Raw genomic sequence first — 24,046 nt, 5'->3', positions numbered from 1 at the left:
CCTGTGATACTGTGATGGTGCTTCCCACCCCCTGAAGGCAAAAAAGAATGGGCTTTTACAGTATCTGACTCTTCACGACTACACTCAATATACCCCCTCCCCACACACACAAAACACTGCAGATAATTGTATAGATTCATGTTTCCATGTTATTGTGTCTCAGGAGGACAGCCACAGAACAACAGAGGATAGAAATCTTGATAGTAGTCACAATCACAGCAGAACAAAAAAAAAAAAAAAAAAAAAAGGAGAGCACAGGATAATAATACTTTGGATGTGTAGGGGGGGGGGGGGTGTTAGGTGTGAGAAATATTGCCTTCAGGTGTACCCAATGAGAAGGCTATGATATATAGAAAGAGGGGAAAGCTTCATCTTTAAGGGTGAGGTATAACAGTGAATTAGCAGACTCCTACCAAGCCACTTGAAGGGAAAACATACGGATAAATACCCAATTTCACCCAGAGTTTTGAAGCACCAGCCTTAACTGCTTTTCTTAAAGTAATGGATGATGCCATTTTTATCTCCCCAGCTTATGACCTGAACGACTGACCGGGCAACACAGAGAGAGAGAGAGAGAGAGAGAGAGAGAGAGAGAGAGAGAGGGAGAGAGGAAACATGGTGGATGGGAATGAGAAGGAAAAATGTCAGGGGAGCCACAGTAAGGAAGGACAGCAGAGTGCTATGATTGAGGCTAAGATGATATAGGCCTCCCTTCCCCGTGGCCCCGCTCTGACTGACTGGGGCCGGCCTTGACTGAAGCATCATTAGGCAGTCACAATGTCAAGGTTAGCAGAGGACATTGTGTCTCAGTGGTGTGACCCACTGTAACGATCCCTCTAGGCTCCCCCACCTCGATTTGCCCAGCAAGCCCCACTGTTAGAGGAGCGCTACCCACCTGGGAAACGGTGATGCTGCACTTCTTGGCCAGCTCCTCCTTAGCCTCCTCGCTCGGGTAAGGGTTGCTGAGGTGCGAGTAGAAATATTCGTTCAAAATTTCTGTCGCCTGCTTACTGAAGTTTCTCCTTTTTCGCCTGAGTGGAGAGCAAAAAAAAAAAAAAAAAAAAAAAAAAGACAGAAAAGGGCCTGTTAGCGAGACCAGCGTGAACCCGTCCATTTTTTTGACTGCACAATCAGCCTCACACATAAATAGTGAATATAATGAGGAGTTGTTTTTAAGGGCCCCCGGGAGCAGAATATTGTGTCCTGCACATATAACGGAGCGTACTCGGACCCCGATAAACTGACACACACAAGTGCGCGCGGTCTCAAAACACATACAATGTTTAATTTGGTCTGTTGGTCTCCAATCCCCAATCCAAGCGTGTAATGTGGAGAGTTTAGTGCAGCGGATGGGTGGGCCCCGTGACGGAGCGCAAAGCCCAGTCGGAGTGCATCTCGGTGCATTATAGAAATCACGGCATGCACAGTTGAGCATTGCTCCTGAAGTGCCACAGCCCTGGCTCCAGCAGCAGAAACAAGGAAAACTCTAACTAGATCTGGGTCCCCTTCCCTCCCAAGGGCACTACTTATCATGTTGTTGAGCATTTGCTTATTTTGCCTTGTTTACCGCGCTCCACGCAGGCGGCGAGCAGCAAATGTGCTTCCACTTGGCCTGCTTGGCCAGAACTTGTGCAGCTCCCGGCATAGCTCCACACCCTGCCCGGTTACTGTTAGTGATTAGGGTAATCCACAACACCTGCTGATGACCTCCCTTCCATCCATTAAACATGACGCGTCCCCCCATTTCATTTGGTCTTAACTGCTCTCAGGTGTGGGGCCGTGATTGTCCTCAAAATGGATAATGCAAGGAACATGGACGTAATTAAATCCATGCATCTCTGCGGCGCTCGTACTGTGCGCTGTGCTAGAAAGGTGAGCGTAACTCCAGACCTGCACAAAAGTCTGCAAACGCCCCCTGGGTTTGTCTATGTGGGTCATCCAGAAGGAAAGGGAAGTGTCTGCACACCTAATAGACATACACACACATCTATGGGTACAAGAAGTGGACACACTCTTGTTAAAAGTCACAGGTTTTTGTTACGCACAAACTTTTGACCAATCGAAATAATTTTCTGAGATTTGTGCCCATTTAATGTGACATATGTAATTTTACTGGAAAAACGAACATCTGTTAGGGAGAAACATGTTTAAAAAGTTGCAACAATCTGGTTGACTGAGTACAAACAACTTTCATACTTTAATAGAACACCTTTTCATTCTATTTCTGGAGACTTAAAAAATGTTCTGTCAGATTTTGTTACGGCCCTGTCTAGGCCGTTCCAAAAATTTTATTTTATTTTTTCTTACTGTGACGCAGATAAAGAAATACTTCTTGACCTGGTGTTTTCTTTTTGTGTCAAAGGAATGCTTTGGAATCGTGCCCAAAGGTTGCAGTTTGGTTCCATCTGACCATGACGCATTCTTCCACAAGGTTTTGGGAGATTTAGCCTGGCCTGAATGTTTTCTTTGGGAGGAAAAAGCTTTTGTCTCCTAACCATACCTTATTTAGTTCAGATATATAGAGAATACCAAAGACTGCTGTCCCTTGTACAACCAGCACAAACCAAAATTTCTTACAGGTACTTCTTTGTTCCTCTTAAAGGCTGAGGTTCTTAGCTTCCCTGACTAGTTTCTGTTTATCTGTGCTCTTTCCCTGACTGACATCATTGTGCAATGAGATTAGTCTATCTTTTGTAACTTCTTTGCAAATAATGGCTTTAGCGAAAGGATGCAAATTAGCAAATGTCATGAAAATCCAACAGGAGCATTTGAACTGTACTTGCAGGTCATTGCATTCTTTATTACCGATGGCAGCTATGATGCCAGGAAGACTAAATACTGACAGTAAATCCAATCAAAAGATACTTTAATAAAGTAAAGTTGCTAGTGTGTACACTTATGCACCCAGGTTGTTACTGTTTATTTTTAGACTTTTAAGTTTTTTCCTCCTAAGTGATGAGTTTTTCAGCTGATGTAGATCAAAACAAAGGTGGAAAAGGCGTTTTCTCACTGTTTTTTTTTTTTTTAACGTGACAAAAACCTGGCATTTTAACAATAGTGTATGGACTTTTGCCATCCACTGTGCACAGATGTACACTAAACACACCCAATCCACAGACCTGGCGTCCAGGAATCTGGAGCGCAGGATCATGACAGCCTCGCAGGTGCTTTGCTTCAGCTGCATCTGGATGGAGCTGAACTTGCGGTGGATTATTCCCACCATGCGCTCGATCTCTTTGGGCGAGATGGGCCGCGTGCGGGATTGTTCCCTCAGCAGGTTCATCACATGGGTGGTGAACTCGTTACATGCCTGAAAGGAAACAGAAAGGGATAAACAACCACAGTGAGTCATTTGAAATCACAAACATTAAAAAAAAAAAAGCCACTGATTGATTTTTCAAGTTATTTCCATTTTTCATTCATCAAGTTCACTTCAGGAGAGTGCTTTGGTACTCATGTGACTCTGATGACACAACAGATGAAGTCATCTTTCAATAAATGTGCATTCGCAACTTTTGCTTGGCAATAAAACAGAGTGAGCTAAAACCAGCTTCTGTTAAACCAGTAGTTCATACAAGATTAATTAGAATAACTCATTTACACAGTGCACACTTTAGCTCATTACTCTAAGTAAAATTCGTTAAGTATTTACATTTAGATAATTAAAACACGGAAACACCCTTAAGAAAGATGCATTTACTCCTGGCAAAGTGTTGTGTGCCCCCGTACCTCCTCTCGCAAAGCACAGAGTAAATTAGTCTAATTTAGCTCACTGGCTTGCTGAGGCATCACTGTTACACCTTTTCTCTCGACCCATAATGCCTCAGTGCTTAATGGGAAGCTCAAAGTGCTAGGCGAAGGAGCTGATCATACTTTTTATTGAACAAAGATGACGAGTACAATCTGTGGGATCTCTATAATCATCTACAACGCAGTGCATAATACTGCAATTTATTTTCCTGAGCCGTTCTCTCTCATCATATTACCAGGAATGTTCGCCGTAATGGAGGGCATAAGCTGCGCTCCCCGAAGCAACCTAAACTCTGAAATACATCTCAACATTTCCATAAGGAAGTCATGTAAAAGTTTTAACAGTTAAACAGAACACAGAGAAAAATGTTTTTAACTAGATAAAATGCAAAGAAAAAAAAATACAAGGATTTTAACTGCCTGCTATTTAAACTTTCCAACATTTCACCCACATGACAACCACAATCTTCAGTGTATTTTATTGGGCTTATATACTGACACTATTTACAGAAAAAATAGCTTTTTTTCATGATCTTTTAAAATCCAGTGAACCAACTGCTTGCAGAAATCATCTAATTTGTAAACAGCCTTCACTTGTGAGTAATGTAATCTCAGTGTAATCCAGTTGTTTTGTGAAAGCATCAGAGGTTTGTTAGAGAACATCAGTGAACAAAAAGCAACATGAAGACCAAGGAACACAGAGCAAGGTTTGGTTAAACCACAATATGCCAGACTTTGAACATTTAACGGATGACTGTTCAATCCATCATTTGAAAATGGAAAGGAGGCGGCACAACTACAAATCTGGCAACTCGTGGCTATCCACCTTGGAGAAGGTGAGCACTAATTACGGAAGCAGCCAAAAGGCCTGTGGTGCCTCTAGAGGAGCTGTAGAGATCTACAGCTAAGGAAGAATCTGCCGACCGAACAACTATAAATCGTACCCCCCGCAATTATGGAAAGAAAACCAGGCAAAGCTTAGTTAAAAAATTATGTATTGGGCACAGCAGGCATGTGAAGGAAGGTTATCTGTTCTCTGCCTGCATGCAAAACGCTGTGCAATAGAAAATTAACACCGCATATCATCCATAACACACCATTCCCAAGGTTAAACTTGGTTAGCATCAACACGTGAGGATTTATTTCCTAAGCCAAAACAGGGTAGCTAAAAAAAATCTATGTAACTTTTCCTATCCTACTTTGATAAATGGCGAAAACGTTCAGAAGTATGAATACTTGTGGGCACTGTAAACCGGAGTGAAGCAGAGCCTCAATCCTGACACAAATTTTTGGGAAGAAACATGACTCTGGAATTTGAGAGGATCCCTCCTTACCTGCTCGTACTTCTCAAGCTCTGTGTGGTAGATCTGTCTGATCTGCGTGAGTTTGGCTCTGTAGTCAGAATGTTCAATGGAGTTGTCGGCTGCCCCGCCCGAGGCCGCGGCTGCAGCCGCCGCCGCCGCAGACCCGCCACCTTTCTCTGGTCCTGCCACTCCCTCCGCCAGCAGCATGTTGTCTAAACGCATGAGCTGGGGGTCTGGAGGGTCCTCCTCCTGGGCGCCCCGGATGCTGAGACCTGCAGCGGCACATGAACAAAAAGCAAGCACTCAGCAAATGCCAGTCAGGGAAACAAAAAAAAAAGAACAAAAGAAAAACTGGAACAATTATGAAAGCAATGACTGAACAGTCAAGTGCAATTAAATGCATTCCATCTGTAGTCTCCCATGCCGTGATTCTACCCTCGCAGGTATGAACCGAGCGCCTCCTGCCTATGTGTTGTGTTCCTGTCCCCCGCATCTATGTCTGTTCTCTTTTATTTACACACTGCGCTGCACACTATGTGTACAGGAAAGCTGACATGACAGCAACATCCATAAACTGACAAATGCTCAATAGTGAAGTGGCACTTCCACTCTGTGAAAGGATGCTAAACAGGAAGCTCTACCTACTGTAAGTGTCTGTTTTCCACAAACTGACTGAAAGGATCCCCACAATCTGAGTACAGCTTTCCTAATTTGAATCGGTTTTAATTTCTGAACACTATTTTCTAGCACTAAGGTGTGCAGTATTAGAAGATGTAATAAACACTGTCCAGGTAGAATAACATCTTCATACAACAAGACGAGCACTAAGTCAGTCATATGCAAAGTGCCTATTTGTGAAATCTGTTTTTGCTCACAGATCCTGCTGTTTGTCTCCTCTGGTTGCCTGTCTCGGCAGCCTCTCAGCGCTTCGTAATCACACGGCAGATAGCATACATTCACACCTGGGTGCCCTGGCATTGCAGCCACCACATCAGGGCTTTCCAGAGAGTAAACAAACACAAAAGCACTGCGGGTCAAAATTACAGCAACAAAAAAAAAACAAAAAAAACAACAACCACGAGCCAATCCAGTTTGGGTTAAGTGGATAAAAAGGTGGCTCAATAGGCAGTAAATACTGAGTGGCCACTCAAACGTTATGATTACCAGAGTTGTTTCGATTCAATAATCCCTCCTGCAATTCAGGGATTTTCAACAGCTCATTACAGCTTCATTAAGATATGGCCAGCCTCTGGATTTCTAAATAAGAAGATTAGAAGCTTTATTGTGTCTGCCAGTGGGAACGAAATCAGAGAAGCCCCTAAAACCAATCTTTAACCAGCTGACCCTCTATTCACAGGTCACGGTGGTTTTTAATATGGTTGATATGGCTCACTGCCCAGGGTGTCACAGCCTGGGTGGGGAGGGGGTGGGGGACAAATAATGCCAATTTATCCTCTCTAGCCCAAACTCTCATGCTTACTGTGGCTTTTTCACTTATTTATTCTTTTTCTGACGTTTTTTTTTTACAAAGTAGGCTGACAGGAAAGGGAGAGGGGGGGAAGACGTGCGGTAAAGGACCTCAGGCCGGAATAAAATCCGGGTCAGCTGCGTCCAGGACTAAGGCCTCCATGTACTGGCTGTGCTCACTACCCCTGAACAATCTGCATACACTTTTGAACAGGGATTATTTAAATGATAAAAACAATGCACTTTTTTCAAATACATGACAAGATTCAGTGTTCTACAGAATCTCCATGATTTTCTCACGATTAGACTGACAATGCGTTTATGGTTTCCAATACATATGGCAATACAGCAGACGGAGTGACTGGTCCAACATGAACTTACACAGTTTGTGATTTTTGAAAACCTTTTTTTTTTGTAAAAAAAAAAAAAAAAAAAAAAAAAAAATTTAAATTAAAAATAAATGGATTTGAGTCGGGCCCCCCAGGATGCCATTCATGGAAGGACTGTCACAATCCACGGGGGCACACACACAACAGAAAACAGCCCCCTTCCTCTCTGGACCCTTCTTACAAAAAAACAATCTTCTAAAAAAAAAAAAAAAACAGCAACAGAAAAATATAGGCAACATATTGTGGCCTCCTCGCCTCTGTCGGTGTTTTGTTCGGTCACAGTGCCAGCGAAAAAACAAATTTGCGTCTATTTATGGATGGGCTGGCTTCGAGTCTTTTAGGTGTAATGGTGTGAGAGGAGTGGATGAATGTGCCTATTTGTGTTGGAGACATTGAGATGCTGGACAGGGCTCCATCATGCTTGCAGAGCCAAGCCATCCAAGTGGACAATCTGCCGCTGCTCCACTAACTCCCATCCACATCGCGCGGCATTTGCACACCGCTCCCGACTCCACCGCTTTCTGCTCCAGCTTGTTGTGCAGCGCGAAACAAAAAAAAAATGGGCACGCAGCTCAAATGTTGATTGACCAGACGCCTGGCTACATATCTCAACATGCTCTAATAGCTGGTGGTTTATCTGCCATAACAGTTCATATTTCCTAATTTGCTATTTACTCCCACTCTCCGCTTCAACCGGCGCTCAGCAGGCCACGGCTTTTCCTTTGTGCTGCGGGTGGCGGTAAGTAGGTAGGCACGTTTTTCATGTCAGGTATATTAAATATAACTCTGGGACGTGGCGCACTATTCCACACCAAACCCAGTTGTCACTTTCACTCTGCTCATTCTACATCCAGGGGAAAACGCAGCTGAGGGGAATTTACAAGGCTTTTCAGCTAAATGGGCATAAATCACTGGTTTCATTCAGACTAAATAATCACAGACCATAGAGAGCTACTTGTCTCTCGCCATATATTACCGCCAAAGTTCCGGCACGCAATATTGTGGCCATTCGCGGCAAAACATTGGAAAGTGACGTGTAATCCTGTTAGTTCACAGACATGTGGAGTGGCCGCGACACTTTTATCATATGTGTCCATTTCTATTTGGGAAATCAGCGGGATAAAAATGATTACTCCGCCGCTCCGAGAAGCAGACGGCCCTGCAGGAGTCCGCCAAGGGTGCGTTTGTGCCACAGCAGCTGAAGCTGGTCATCCATAACGCGTGTTGAGAGGGACAAAGGCACCGCAAAAAAATAAATAAAAAATTGAAATAAAAAAAAAAAACTATACAAGCTCTATCTCTGTCCCTTATTGTGAACCTGGGTTGGAGGAGCTAAAGATTTAGGATTCACTGCTTAAGCTGAACATCATCACACGGCTCCACAATATAACCTGCAGCGAGATAATATCTTTAATTTGCTGTGTGGCAGACAAATCTGTGCGCTAACTTACGATTCCAGTCGTATTTTAGTGCCGCGGAGCTGCTTTTCTGCTCAAATCTTTATCCTGTGTTTTTTTTTTTTTTTTTTTTTTTTTTTTTGTCTGATGATATGGGTATTAAAACAAGTTTGAGCTCTAATCCACCTCCACAGTCAAAGTGGGATTAATCTCAGTGCAAAGGGAGAGTCACCTTGCTAAAGCCTGCAAGCGACGAGAACTTAAGAATGAAAAATCTATACGTGCCGCAGTTACTTCACACGGGCCACAACGATGACGTCGGCTCACTTAATTACCAGAATGCATTTAATGATGTAAAAACGAAATGGAAAATCAGAAGTAATATTAATAACGATGCCACGTGTCCTTAATCGGCCTCATCCGTCTTTCAACAATACAGGTGGGGCCGCTGGGAAAAACCACTTGCATGCGCGATTGTTCCTCATTCCTCTTCTTTGGTTAGGACAAAAAAAGGAAATACTGTGATCCATTGATCAATCCATGAATACATGCCAGAGCCGGTTCCCCTTTTTGATTTTCTCCAGGTTTTACTGCAACTATCTGATCCAAAGGAAGGAGTAAATTTGACAGATAAGGACAATGCAGCTCTTTCTTCTTCCTCCCCCCATTGCTCTCTGTTTATAATCATTTCCGGTTCATGGCTGATGTCTCGTACATCACTCCCTGCTTGAAGCCCTGACAGTGATATGAGCAGCGCCTCGGGCCGCTCTCCTTTCCTCCCACCTCCTTTCCCCCTTGTGCCCTCTTTTATTCTGTGGGCTTAGCTGACCTTTGGCCCGCTGCTTGTTTACTCTCATCACTGAAGTGTGAGCAGGAGAGCCATAAAGGCAGAGCCCTGCTGGGTTAATGTGGCCTGCTGAAGAGGAAAGGGGTTCCTCTGGGCTTCTCCACCTCATTCTGCTGCACTCGCTGCACTGTCAAGCCTCAAGACAGCGAGCTGAAAGAGAGGCAGCTCTTGCAAATAAAGCTTGAGATTTATTTGGAACGCTCCTGTTTCGATAACGTAATGCTGTTTTTTTTTTTGTTTTTTTTTCCAAGATTCTCTGTAGAAGTTGCATGATTTTGTCAGTGGTTCACCCCCTAAGATTGTGAGCCTGTTTCTTCCACCTCTGTTTCCAAAACAACTTGTTACTGGCCGTGTAACAAAATCTCATGCTCTGAGATTTTGCAATATTAAATTTATATTTCTCCTTAAAGTGAAGCACAATATAGTTGCTGTATCAGCGTAAGTTAGCTCCATTTCCACTGAGTGTCCTGGGATTTAAATAGCTTTTTTTTCTCCCCTATCCCCCTGCTTTCTATTTCCACTGCTTTGAATGGCCTTAGGTTTTTTTTTTTTTATCAGCCTAATGACATAAGGGAAAGTTGTTAAGAAAACTGCACTACACCTCCAGTTCAGTGGGTGGCGGTAATAAGAAACCTAAGGTCAAACAAGCAAAGCCCGACCAAGATTACAGCATTCCGCCTGTTGTTTACAAAACAAGATGTCCTTTTCTCTGGTACATTCTCAATCACAAAACGTATGCTTAAATAGGAATCTCATATAACACAGAAATCATCAACAACATGCAGGAGTACGGTGGTGGCGCAGGGGTAGTGCGCGCGACCAATGTACGGAGGCCTCAGTCCTCGGCACGGCAATCCTGGGGTCAAGTCCCGGCCACTGGACCTTTACCGCATTTCTTCCCCCTTTCTCTTAACGCCCTTTCCTGTCAACTCTTGGTGTAAATCCCCATTCCCACCATCTTGTTTTAAAGTTAAAACAATTGGGGAGTAGCCAAGCTGGGAAGGCCAAACCAAATAGAGTCGGTGGGAATGAAGCTAAATAAAGGCCACTAGTGTCACAAATTAAAACAGCAACAACACACAGGTCTTAAATATGGTGCGTGGAAGTCAAAACACAGCAATAATTCGTCCACCTGTCATCAATGTGAAGTACATAACGTCGCTCCTCAACTATCCTGGGATAATCTAAAAGTCCTACCCCCAAACAGGACCTTTTATCCGGGTCCTGTTTGGTCCTGAAAAAACTCAAATTACTCTGGTAAAAGTTTCTACAACGGAAAAGGGGCTGATAATTATGATACGCAGATATAAAAGTCAGTGCTTTAAACCTGACACCTTGTTCATGTGGTTAACAGTAGTAACGGGCCCTTATCAGGTTCAGCAAAAATAAAAATAAAAAATTAAATTTGTAATAGAATACTGCTTGTAAAATAACAGAACACACTGATCAAAAATAATATAAGAAATGCTATACAAATGTGATAATTGTTATTTTAGACTTTGAAATAACACTGGGAAAATAACAAGCTGATATTAGCAGGGTCATTAGTCAGACAATAGATTGCCTACTCTATTTTTTAAAGCAGTGTTATTCTAATCAGAGAGATGGGTGGCGATCTTTTAGTTGCCAAAATATTTTTTCTGCTTTTATTTGTTTTGTTTTTTTATCTCTGTTGTAAGTGAGGGGAAAATTGTAGGAGCATTTATTTCTGCCAGCTGACTGGCAGTGCACAGAACAATATGAAGGTACCCAGTGCCCCATACCAGCTAAGAAAACTCCAGTCACTCTGGCACTTTTTGCACCATCTTGTAAAAAGGTTTAGCTCTATCAAACCACAGGAACAGCGTGACAGAAAATCTTTGCGGTTTTGAAGCCTTGGCTTTTTAAAACCTTGATACCAATAACCAGTAACCATGTCTATTTCTATACTCTGATTTTGAAGCAAAAAAGAAAACAGTTTTTGAGTTTATTGCTGTGTTAAGAGAGTCAACTAATAAAAGCTTCTCACTAAAGTCTTCCTCCACCACTTTTAAAATGTTTTAACGATTATTTGGAATCTCATAAGGAGAAGACAATGATGCAGACACAGAGGAGACACAATTGATTTCTATGCACTGTAACAACAATACTAGGACTGCCTAAGAGTTAGCCGCTAATGACATTAAAGTCGGCATCTGCTGCGTAGCTTCCTATCATGCAAGTTTTCTAAAGAGTCTGGACTTTGTTCATAAATTTGATCATGTCTTGTTCAAAATCTAAAATACTTAGATGAGTCAAACCTGAACATTGCTTTGCAAAGAGCGGAGCAGAGATTATTGAAAACAGTTTGAGATGTATAACATCTTCAAACATTTTCAATGTGCTTTTTTTAGCATTAGGAACCCCTTTAGAATTAGACAAGCACACAACCTGCCACATACAGCATGGACTAGTCCTATATAGCCTGGATTTTTCTACACCCTTTACATTTTTTTTAAACATTTTGTGATTTATGAAACCTGTACATTTAAAAAATTAGAAATTTTCAGTTTCTCTAAAATCTCATTTCATCTTGTTTAAGCGAATTCAAGTCATGCATCGTCTTCTGAGCTGAACATGTCATCACCCCTCTATTCATTACCAATAACACTGACCTCCTGCAGCTCCTCCCAGACCACACGCCTCAAATGAACCGCTCCAGCCACATATCGACACTCTGTTCATCTAATTGCATTGATCCGCAAAGGTCTCCAAAAGCTAACAAATCGAAACGGAATTTATTTTCTGCCAATATTCGCAAAGGTCATCTCTCTTAAAGCTGTAGAGTGGACAGGGCGAGCGGAGACGATTCTGGGAGGAGGAGTATGTGGAGGAGCGCATCATCCCTCCTGTTCCTGAGGCTCGTCCAAGGTGAGGCTTTAACTCGAGCTCGGCACTCAGCATGTGAGCCTTCTAATCCACCATGTTATTAAAACCCACTGCCAAAGCAACACACCAGAGACTACAGAGGGCTTAGGGTATCCGTTTCACAAAGAGGCCAGTGTCACTACAGCCATATTCTGCGTCTCCTTTGACTTCATATCATATCCATTGTCGTGGCGCCGGGATCAGTATCCTTCAGCTGCAGAAGCCGGGGAACTGGCTCACATTACCATTGAAAATCTTTTGTTCTGACAAATGAAACATAAGGATCCTGTTTTATCGACATTCTTAAAGGCTTTTTTTTTCTTTTCTTTTTTTTTTACAAAAAATGGTTGGCCTACATCCACAAGGCACAAAGCATCCAAAAGAATGCCTGCAGGCACTCCCTGGTATGTACAGTAATTAACATGCCATTAACACATTAATACACATTAACTATTCCCAATGTTAATGGCAGAGTAATTACCATACCTGATACCGCACTGTGGGGAAGCCAAAGCACATTTGCCACTTTGTGTTTCACTTTCTTTGTTGAGCAAGTTGAAAGGAATGACTCGGTGTGATGGCTGGAACCGCGTTACTCCTCATCTGCTCAATAGCCTGCACAACGGACATTGAAGGATGTGATTTTATACAATGATCTGGCTGATCTAATCTTATTAAAAACATAAGAAAGCTTCTTTTTTTTTTAGGAGAAATGAGGGCAAAAGACTGGCATGAACAATGATTCTTTCTCTCGGTGATTGGAAGCCGAATGAAAAAAGGTTGGGAGTAAGACGGAAACTGGGGAATCCCTGTCTGGAATGGTGATGTATTTCCTCCTAGTGCAGTGAGTGATAAGCTAATCAGCCACGCTGACAGTGAAGTGTTGCAGCCCCCCAGTGCCGGGTCAAGACTTCTCCCATCATACACCAGCAGCACACACTAAACAGACAGTCATGGAGGCAGTGGTGGTGGTGGTGGTGGTGGTGGTGGAGTGGGGGGGAGTGACAAAAAGTGGCTCTGGTCAGAAAAGAAGATCTCTGTCAGTTCAGGTAGCCTTTGTCCGTCGTCGAAGATGATGAGCCACTCCTTCCCCCCACTAAATAGGAGGCCGTGACAGCAGTAGGGAGGGCGGCGAGGGGGCGTGAAGGATGGAGGAGGGGTGCTTGCCACTCTCGACCCACGGCTCCAAGACGCGCAGGAAAACGGGGGGTGGGCGAGGGGGTGGGAAAAGACAACCCAAACAAACATCTTGAAGACATTTTGCCAGGCACACCAAAATTAATCACTGTCCCACGGTGGCACTGACATTTGTGGGAAGTGACACGCAACATGACAGACTAGAAGGAGAGGATGAAAGGAGGGCTGGGGGAGGGCGGGAGGGCCGGGGTAAACAAGAGCCACTGTCACTCGCCCGCGATCGTGTGTGATGTGCGTGTTTGTGTGTGCATCTGTACGTGGAGTGCCCACTTTGTTTGCTGCCCTCCAAGACTCGGCGCGGGCAAACGGCCAAGTGGAGCAGTGATGGCTGACCAGACCTGACTGCGGCGGCCGCACGCAGCGGTCGGGGAGACCGGCCAAATAAGTAGACAAGACCTCCGCTACAGATCAGCACACTGACTGACCCTACAGGACTCGTACAGCATGGGGCTCCATCATAGGGTCCACATGGTTCACATGGTCCGATGGTCACAGAATACTCCACAAAGCATGGACACTGATGTGTTGTTTTTTTTTTTTTTTTTTTTTTTTTAGGAGAAGATCCCAAATCTTTTAGGAGCACAATGAAACATTTTCAGTCTGTTAGAGAATATCGTCCCTGCTCTGCGAAGACTCGGTTGGAGACTGTTATTGCACCTCATGTTTCAATATTTCATTTCATCCTACTTATATTGAATTAGCATGTTTTGCTTATTCCTTTTCTTCCGTTTCATTTTAGATTTCATGTATTGATGGTCTTTAGCTGCCAGCCTCAATTTGCTGAAAAAAGGTAGGCTGATTTGTTATTCAGACCCGAAGCAAATAATGCAAATGTGGCACTGAAAGCCACTTATGAAATACCCAAAGGCAACTAATCACTCCTCCTCTCGTTCCAGCCTTTCTGCAGCCTCCTAATTGGAAGCTGGAGATTGCATGAAACCAGGTCACACAGCAGGTCTCGCACACACCGATAACCAGGCAAAGACGAGGGCAAAACTTCATCCAGACACCAAGCCAAGCATGCATTATTCTTAGGGCTGGAGGTGAAAAAATAATGTCATTCATGTTATCAATCTCATATATTTTACTGCATCCTTCAGAAGAAAGGATTTAGGCTCGGAGCGTTTCAACGCACACGTTGTTTGTGTGCTCTTGCCCCGTGCATACGTTCTTGTCTGCATGCACATGCGTGAAGGCAACGTGCCCGCATAAGCAAAAGAACGGCATTGGTAGCATACAGCCAACCATGATCCACTGCCAGAGAGATTATTCTTTGCAGTGCCATTTCTGCAAGAGAGTTGACAGTCCATCATTTAGATTTTGCAGTGTATCCACAAAAAGGGCTGCTTTGCCTGAAGCAGAAGGAGCTGCTCTTTGCTTCAGTTTCTTTTTAGAAGAGAATCCAGCTCCAAATTGTAAAGCCAGAATCCTCTGCTAGCTGTGCATGCGTGTGAGGAAACCACTGATGACAAATTAGCGGCACCGTTGGTGACACTCTGAATTCCTTTAGAGCAAGGATCAAGCTTTAAAAAAACACACACATAATCTTAGATACTGGCAACGTTTCCGAGCAATAGTGCTGTTTCTGTATTACAGGTTAGCGCTAGGTCTGCAGAGCTCAGAGTAGCCGGGCAGATCAGGTCCGAGCCAAACAACAGCTTGTGACAGAAGCAGGCCAAAGAGGATGTGGAGATATGCAGAGACCGAACAGGCAGCCGGCCGGCCATCCACTTTTTTTCAGCTCTCCTTATACTCAACACATCACTTCAGATCCATCGCAACTGTCTCCCAAAGAACAGAGTGAAGGTTTTGTTTCATTTTACCATGTAAGAGGAGCAACACAACTGGCTGTTCTGCATAACAAATGTGTAGACACGCAGCACTCAGAATTTTGTGGCCCATTTCGGATCTCCGGATTATGTACTGCCTCGGCATCCTGGTGTCAATTTTAAATAAGTTGAGATTCTCTTCGAGAGCAAAAGTAAGAATGAATAATTTGCATAAGGTCACACCATGAGTGTGTTGGAGCAGTCGCAGCGAAACATGGTTTGTGACCACACAATGAAAAACTGGGGATAAGACTAGCCTTTACTCTAGTTTGAAGCATGGATGGGCCTCCTAATAAGCCTGAAATAACAACTTCTCACCACAATTTCTTTTCAAAAAGAGTCATTTTTTGTTTACAAGATCTGTGCCAGGCTTACTTGTTGCTGCTTTCCTTGTGGCTGAAAACAACAATGACATTTTTTTTTTTTACAGAATTGACATTTTAAATAGGCTGCAGCATGGTATATTAGCGATAAGCATGGCTATCATTGCGACAATCTGTGTGTATTCATGGAGAATGTACATATTTTCCTTAACTATGAGATTTCCAAAAGACCACCAACATTTCCAAACCCAGCATGTTCCATGACAGAGGAGACAGAGCACAAAGAATAAAAAAGAGTAACCTTTCTGTTCAGTCTTCCAGTTGTTTGCTGAATGTCTCTCACAGCCAGAAAGAACCACAAACATGTCTTAACATGTCACAAAAATAGATTCTTCAGAAATATCTTCTTATGTCTCGTTAAAACAGTTAATAGATATGGAAAACAGCTAATAATAAATCGTCTTCACTCCAAAAAAAGCATCAACACTAAAGAGGGTTGTCGTTAGCCTGATCTGGTCGAGCCAATGATTACCACATTAACTCATTGGAAAAACATCGGATTTTTGAGTTTCTGACCAGCCAATCACCGGTCCGATTCCGAGTGAATTACTGTTTTGGGAATATCACGTCTCTCATCACATTCGAGCAGCTGAGTGGTTTTATTATACACCCACAGACAACACATCACATTTCGTTGTGGTGTGCTACCCTACGAACAAGGTAGCATAGAAAAAAAAAAGGTTATTTGGTGCTAATTACTCCCAGCATGTACTTTACACACCATTTAATGAGTTAGACTGGAGGTGTGGCCATTGCCTGTGGCTCGCTCTCCCAGTTATCCAACATGAACCGTGCAATCTCCCTCACATCACCCCTGTCATGTGCACCTAGTCCCCCTCCACATCCAATTCCCTGCTAGAGCTTCAACGGAGCAGAGACGAGGCCCCACTGAAGCAGCACAACAGCTCCCGTAGCGTCTCCACACACCATGGAGGGAGGGGCTTGGGGAAAGGGAGGGGGGGGGGTCGGGTGTGCTGAGAGATCACTCTCATAATTACAATAATTAACAGTTGCAGATTTAATTGGAAGGGAAGGCATTAACAGGAGGAACATTGTGGTGGCGCATGCAGATGGAACCTTTTGCTGCAAGAAGCTTTTGTCTCCTCTGACGGTGCCTTGGCTGTGGTTGGAGTGCGCTGACACAACACAGCAAAACATAAACCGAGCTGAGGGTTCAGACGGTGGGGCTTGTCAGGACTCAGACTGGAGGCAGATAATTAGGTGCCAGGTTAATGAGAGCACGAGCTCTTGATGGCATTTGGTTATTGTGTGTGGGCAATTAATGTTTTTTTTTTTTCGGCACGGGAGTGTGGAAAACACCGTGCCATGCAAAAGTTACTTTTCGACATGTTGTCATGTCACAACCATGATATTCAATGCATTTTATTGGGCTTTTATGTAAAAGAGCAACACAATTTCATGCATAATTGAGGAGGGAAGGAGAAAACAAGACATGTTTTTTTTTTTTTTTTTTACGATCAAAAGTCTGAAAGGTGTTGCAGACTTTGAACATTTAGACCCCATGCATCAATACTTTAAAAAATGATGTCAAAAGACTTGCTTCTAAAATAGCAGCAAGTCTTCTCAGCTTTGTCCTGCATTTCCCTCCATTCAGTTCCCCATCAGTCCTGACCGGCTTAATTGTTTCAGCCACATAGCGTCCACATAGCATGATGCTGTCACTGCCATGTTTCTCTGTGCGAGTGGGTCTCCAGGTTGATGTGCCGTGTTTGCCACCACACATTGTTTTGTAAGTAGGCCAAAAACTTCAGTTTTTAGCCCTGCTCCTTCTGCCACATGTTTGCTGTGCCCCCTACATGCCAAGCGGCAAACAGGACTAGTGTTCTACCAACAGTAGCTTTCTGATACTCGTCCTGTTGATGGCGTTCCTTATTCTACGTGATGCTGTTTGTTTACTAATGTTCTCAAACAAAGCCCTGAGGCCTTCGAAGAACTGCTGCATTTATTCTGAGATTAAAGTACACACAGGTGGACTATGTTTACTAGTTGGATCAACTCTGAAGCCATCCGGTTTTAACTGGATTTTGTTCATGGATGGCGGAACAAAGGGGATGAATACAAATGCATACCACACTTTTAAGATTTTTATTCATTTGTTTTTTATCAAGAATCATTTATTGTCACCGTGTGTTGCCATGGGGATGTTGAAAAGCATGTATTATCTTCCTTCGTTGTGTAGCACTGTATCATATAAAATCGTAAAATACAGTAAAGGTTGTGGTTATAACGCGACAAAAAGAAGGGCCGTGAACACTTTTGCCAGGCCCTATAGCGCCTTACTGACCTCAGGCCTGTGCACGGTCTTGAACGGAGCTGCGTTGACTCCGGCTAAAGAATCAGCTCCATTCACTCTGCTTTGAGTGGTTATAACTCGTAACAATACATACTATATGGCGGCGGTAAAAACTAATCTGAGTTCACTCATGGCTACCGGGCTGCGTGACCTTTTCAGAGTGCATTGCCTCGAGTTATCAGCGGTGATGTTAAAAACTCTAAAAGGATGTCAGGCAAACATCGCGGCTGCAGGTCAGGCACAGGACAATGTCGCCGACAAACTCATCAGAACAAAGAAAGCAAGCCCTGTGCTCGCAAGGGTTCCGGTATTTCAACACGTCATATTTTATAATGTATTTATGAAAGCCTTATCCCCCAAAGAAAAGCCCGGCTTTCATTCTGGGGGATTTATTGGCAACCAACCCACTGAGAGGTCTTTAGACACCCTCTTCTTTAGCCCCAGCCACCCTGCGCCTCCTATTTTGGAGTTAGTTGTTCTCCAGCCTGTGGTGGCCAATTAGAGTGCGATAAGATAAATGGGGGCCTACAACTTTGATGTCCATCTTTTTAATAAGCTTTGGTTAAGATGACATCTGCGCGGAAGAGTTCAATATCTTCACAGTGGGAGAGAAAAGAGGTTTATTCTAAAATGAAATATCATGTAAATACTGCTGGAGTTTTTAGGCTGGGTGGGGTGGATCACAGTGTCGACTCCGGCTCTGGAGCTGGCATTCATTATCTTCCGCTGCAGTCGCACAGATTAGTCAGCGAAAGATGAGTTTTAGAGCTTTGTGAAATCACTGGCTTTTTTTATTGTACGGCCGAATCCGTCTCGGCGTAAACGGAGAAAGGTTTTTTTTTTTTTTCCACGAGTGTGGCTGTGAAGACTGAAGAATGCTTTACTATTTTATACATATATATATATATATATATATATATATATATATATATATATATATATAAATGTATATAAATGTTATACATAAGAGATTTAATTTAGCCCACAAACGTTAAATAATTGAGCACAAAGGCAACCGCAAAAAGGTACGCCGTAGCAATATCTAAAATTGCGCGGTAATAAAACGTTGTACAAGTCTGTATGACGTGAAGGTGGGGAGGAAAAAAAAAGAGCATATATCTAACCTTGCCTGCGGACGTGCTCCTTTATGTGTGTGTGTAACTCATTCAGGAATAATGTAAATGTCTGGAGAGTCTTAAGACCGAGCAGGCCCGTATAAAAGCCCCCTGTTTCAGGCTAGTAAAACAAGTCAATAAATATAGTGGAGGAGCCCGTGCTGTCTGCTGCACTCTGCTGAATGAAAACAGAGGTGAACTGCTTATTGTCAATCTGGCACCTGTGGTTGACAGCAGCATTATGGGCGCTCATACATTCTGACTATCACTCGTCACAAGCTATATCTGTCAACATTACACTCAAGCGCATTTTAGATGTAAAACAAGCTCTCTCTGAAGGGAGTATTTATGGCTTCAGGTGGTCAGCTGCTAAATGAAGTAAGTACCTCCCACAGCAGTAGGTAACCACACTTCCAACACCTCCAAAATACATCTCGTTCTCACCCAATTCATAACCAATTTGTTTTTTTGTTGTTTTTTTTTGGATTCTCCCAAATAGAACAGATACAGAACTATTAAAAGCCGAGCCTGCGCAGGTTGACGCTTACTGTTGTAGGAGGCAGAGCCAAATAGGAAGTGTTATACAGACTCCAGCAAAATGGATCCAGATTAACGCACACCAGTGCATAATTATGAAGTGATTGGAATAAATATGATTTTTTTTTTTTTTTTTACAATTTTAACCGTGATACCCCTACAAAAAATGATCTCCAGCCAACTACCATTAGAGTTCACCTAATAAGTAAATAGGGTTCTTCAGTGCGTAGTTTAATCTCTGAACACATCAACCCCACAGTGAAGCATAGTGTCGGCGCCATCATGCTGTCGGGGTTCTTGTCTTCACCAGGGACGAGGCAGCTGCTCACTGGGGAGAAGGGGGGAGCTAAATCCTTAGGTACAGCCTGTTAGAGGCTGCAAAAGACTTAAAACTGGGCACACGTTCAACTTTGAGAAAAACAACCACACAATGCTGATGCCCCTAAATAAAATCCAGTTTAATCCCTGACTTCAAAAGCTTTCAATATAGTGCTCTTTCTAAAAAAAAAAAATCACCTTTTTCTGATCGCCCCAAAAAGAACAAACAACGAAATGCTAAAGCTTTGCAGGTGGGAGCCTATTAGTGGTAAGGGACAGAGCCAAATGGGAAGCCAATGACAAAGACTCGCACAAAATGGAAACACCATTAGGAAGGTAAACACTTTAGCGCGATAGCAGCTACCTGATTACACGAAGGAGGAAAGCAGGGCCACAGCTCTGCTTTTTTTTTATATATATATATACCGTGTCAACACTTTGGGAAAGCAAATATTTCAGTGACTACCCTCCCTGCGCTTTAATCCATATGGTGCGTTCTGTTTGTCACCTCAGATGTTCTGCTAGCAGGATGGGTTTCCAGAATACGGGCAGCGCTCACTTGCTCTGAGCTGCACAATGAACACACAGAGGTCACACACCGTTTCACATCGGGGCCAGCGTCAATCCTTTATTAAATTACCCAGCTATCTTATTTTCTGTCACCGCGCTGATATGAGGGGTTATCCTTTTCATTTATGCAGTGGATTTTCAGAGGATTATGCATTAAAGATTAAGGGTGTATATATATTTATATATATATATATCTAACACCTCAGCAGAACAGAATGCAATACCCCAGACAGTCCATGGCTGATGTGTGCAAAGGGAGAGGAGGTGTTGTGAAACAAATCTTTAGCAGCCACAACCGGACAGGGTTTATTCTCCTCAGACAATACAAGCTGTGACTATTCAGAACGTTTCAACCCTAAAATACTGTGGTAAGCAATACAAATCCCTTGGACAAAATGAAATGTATTAAACATGTGGATTTCATAAATCTCCCTTTCCTCGGTCTGGGTCAGAGGTATATTCACTGTTGAGCTCAGCAGGCATTTTTTTTCCCCCTCAGTATTGTTGCAGGGAGTCGCAAGCGCTCCGAGTGGTTTCAAAATGAATGTCAGCAAAAGCTGCGCGCGTACAGCACGCGGCACATCCTCGTGTTAAAATGGTTCGGATCACTCCCCCCCCCCCGCTTGTTTATTAGAGTTTTACCGGGGTGTGTGGACTCAAAAGTCTGCCAAAGAAACATCACCTCTGCAACAGCGAGGCAAGGTCCTCCTTTTAGACGTAAAACACCAGCATAAACAGCTTTGGATCATTCCTTAGCATCATTCACTTCGTTTTGGAGAGATTTCAGATGTGAGCATAAGAGCGTTAAACACTCCACTGGGATCCCTGTAACCTTGAAAAGCTCACCAAAGGTAGAGGCAGCCTAGGGCTATAGGGGTCTGGCTCCCACAACTCCCAGAGCCATGCTGTTCCACAGTGGGGGCCCACTCTGGCCAGATTGCCAGAAAAGCCGGCAGAGGTGGTGCTATAGAGTTAGCAGGGGCTAATCACTCATCTCCTGTCACATTTATCGAAATAGCTCTATTATCTCCTAAGATCACCGGATAATTTAATTCTGGCAGGCTCAGTGAGGTAAAAGACTGTTATTATGCTGTGTTTTACAAAAGTATTCAAACCCTATCAACTTTTTCCACATTCTGTTGTGTTACCACCTTTAACTTCAAAGTACTTTATTTTTTTTGTTTTGTTGATAGGCGAACACACAGCTCTCATTATAGTGCAGCATTGCGAACTCCAAGGGAAAGTAGATGGTTCTCGTCTTTCTTGCTCACACATGTACAGTGTGAGCAATGCTGGAAAAGAATGTTGTTAAATATAGCCTTAAACAGTTATTCTTACAGGATTACTCTGTATTTAGCTTCATCCGTCATACCATCACCTCCGATAAGCTTGTTGTTCCCGCTTGAAAAAAGATTCCACAGCATGATGCTACCATCACCATGTTTTAGCATTAGGATTTGGAGTGAAGTGCGCAGCCAAAATTTGTCTTAACAACAGATTCTCCCACCAGAACTGTGGATCTCTATAGGTCCTCAAGAGTCAGCGTGGGTCTGTTAGCCGTGTCTTTGTAGATCTGCAGCTGGGCCTTTTACGCTGCACATTTTCAAATGCTGGACTGAGCAGCGCTTCTTGAGATAGATAGGGACATTGTTTTGTAAACTATTCCAGCTTTAAACTTCTCCACAACCTTCTTCTTGAACTGTCTGCTGTGTGCCTTGGCCGTCGAGATGTCGTTGGCCCGCAGCTTCATCTTTCATCACATCGACTTTGATCATCTTTAAAAAAAAAAAAAAAAAAAAAAAGCATTCCCACAGCATGACGCCGCCACCACCATGCTTCATTGTGGGGATCTTGAAGATATTACTCTTCTTTACTAACTGGTAGAAATCTGAGGGCAACATGTTGTTCACGCCTTTCAGATCTTTTATTGTGCAAAATTTCGATAAGCATATGTCATTTTCCTTTCACTTCAGCATTATGGTCTCGTGTCTGTTGGTCTATCACATAAAATCCTGATAAGCCACCCTGATGCATGCGGTTGTAACGAGACCCTGCATGTTCACATTGTGTGTGTGCGTGTGTTGAAGCATCAGCCGGATGCTTGTTTCTTCTAATTATTTAGCTGCACTCATGGATAAAATACGACCATTAAAGATGAAGCAAAGAAAGGTGTAATTGCCACCACACTATGGGCTATGCTAATAAATGGGAGACCTGGGAACAGCACTCACAACAGATACACAATCAAATGCTCTTGCTCTAGTATTTTGATTTGCCTCCAACTAAAAAGCTAGTAAACAAAGCATGAATGATGCATGAATGTCACAAACGGCCCTGCTTCGTGTGCGTGTGTGTGTGTCTGTGTGTGTGTGTGTGGGGGGGGGGGGGGGGGGTACCATTGAAACAAAGATGAATAAGAATGGAAGATAAATTAGTGTGTGAAAAGTATATTCTTCCCCCCGAGCTTACACTGCAGATGAAGCAAAACAAATAATGAAGCCTACAACCTATGAGTCACTTCAGCCCTATTGTACACTTCAATCATCTCAGTGACAGCTGACGATTTCTTCATCATCACACAAAGACAGATTAAAAAGTTGTCAAATTAAATATTAAAGAGGGACTGCGGGCAGTTGTGAATTATTAAAGGCATAACACAGATTGGAGATGAAATGAGGCACCTATATGCATATTTTATGCCACCAGGACCAAATGCATATATTTTCCTCTCGGCCACCTACTTTGTAATAAAGAATAGCGAGTGTATGGACGTGGTAATGCAGCGCTGCGGAAATGATGTGAGCGAGGGATCGGTTTTACATAATGATGTCAAAAGTAATATTGCTCTGCATGGTCATGGAGGATAAAGATAAGATTTTATTTCCCCGCGAAATAATATTTTTTCAAATGGCTTCTTTATTTCCTTAAAGAATAAAGAGGCCCGCTTTGCGCGCATCGTGGAATGTGGCTTCTGCCGAATGGGGCGAACATCTTATCTTTCAATAGCAGGAAAAAAAAAAAAAAAAAAAAAGATCTGTTGAATATACCCACGTGTGGCGCTGAATGCTGAATGTAAGAGCTTTGTCATCTCTTGAAATAAAGAGAAAGTGACAAGTGACAGTAAACGCTATCACATTTTCAGCAGAAGGAAGGTTTGAAGAGAGAACAAAGCCATAAAAAGAAGTGCAGTGCAGAGAGAGGGTTGAATCTCTATAAAGAGCAGAGTGAGGGCTGCATTTCACTAAGTCAGCATCGATTGGAGTGAACAATGACTGATCAATACGCACATAAAAGCCTCCTTCCAACAAAGACTTACATGTGGATTTCAAATATCATGCTCCATAGAGAACATTCTCTGCAAGCCTGTTGAATTAGCAGCACTGCCCCTTCCCCCCCCCCCCCCCTTCTTTGAAATACATAATTTCTTTTCAGCGCGTCTGCACAGATACACTCCGGTGTCCGCGCACACTTACTCATGCAATAAGCATCATTGTCACAGAGCCTTCCCTTCCAAATGGTTCAGCCTCCACCATCTGCAGGCGTTCCCAGACACACCGCTTTGAGTCTGCCATAATGATGCATGACTAAGTACAGTTAAAGTGTTGCAGTCTGTTGGCAAAAAGCAGTCAAGCACTTTGCTATAGTGTCACTACGGATAAACCATACAGCTGAAGGTTGACGATGGATAAAAGGCAGTGACAGGCCTGGTGATGCGACTCCGCATGTGTGTGTGTGTGTGTGTG

The 24,046-nt window shown here is 43.2% G+C and overlaps 1 protein-coding gene across 10 annotated transcripts in view; it reads right to left on the bottom strand.

The window, feature by feature from the left end:
• Window positions 1-24,046, bottom strand: part of pbx3b (pre-B-cell leukemia homeobox 3b) — a 78,810-nt gene that overhangs the window by 13,919 nt on the left and 40,845 nt on the right. For 5 of the 10 annotated variants that reach the window (XM_012866289.3, XM_012866296.3, XM_012866290.3 and 2 more), the window contains exons 3-6: window positions 5,085-5,326; window positions 3,120-3,310; window positions 896-1,031; window positions 2-31 (exon numbers count right to left, since the gene is read on the bottom strand). In XM_012866289.3, the coding sequence (XP_012721743.1) occupies window positions 2-31; window positions 896-1,031; window positions 3,120-3,310; window positions 5,085-5,326 (599 nt within the window). The remainder of the gene's footprint in view (window position 1; window positions 32-895; window positions 1,032-3,119; window positions 3,311-5,084; window positions 5,327-24,046) is intronic. The other 5 variants (XM_012866291.3, XM_012866297.3, XM_012866292.3 and 2 more) reach the window with 1 other exon arrangement.

This window comes from Fundulus heteroclitus, chromosome 12 (genome assembly GCF_011125445.2).
Source record: "Fundulus heteroclitus isolate FHET01 chromosome 12, MU-UCD_Fhet_4.1, whole genome shotgun sequence".
Classification (NCBI taxonomy): Eukaryota; Metazoa; Chordata; class Actinopteri; order Cyprinodontiformes; family Fundulidae; genus Fundulus; species Fundulus heteroclitus.
The sequence above is the reverse complement of the archived record's forward strand: the minus strand, read 5'-3'. Positions and strand labels throughout refer to the sequence as shown.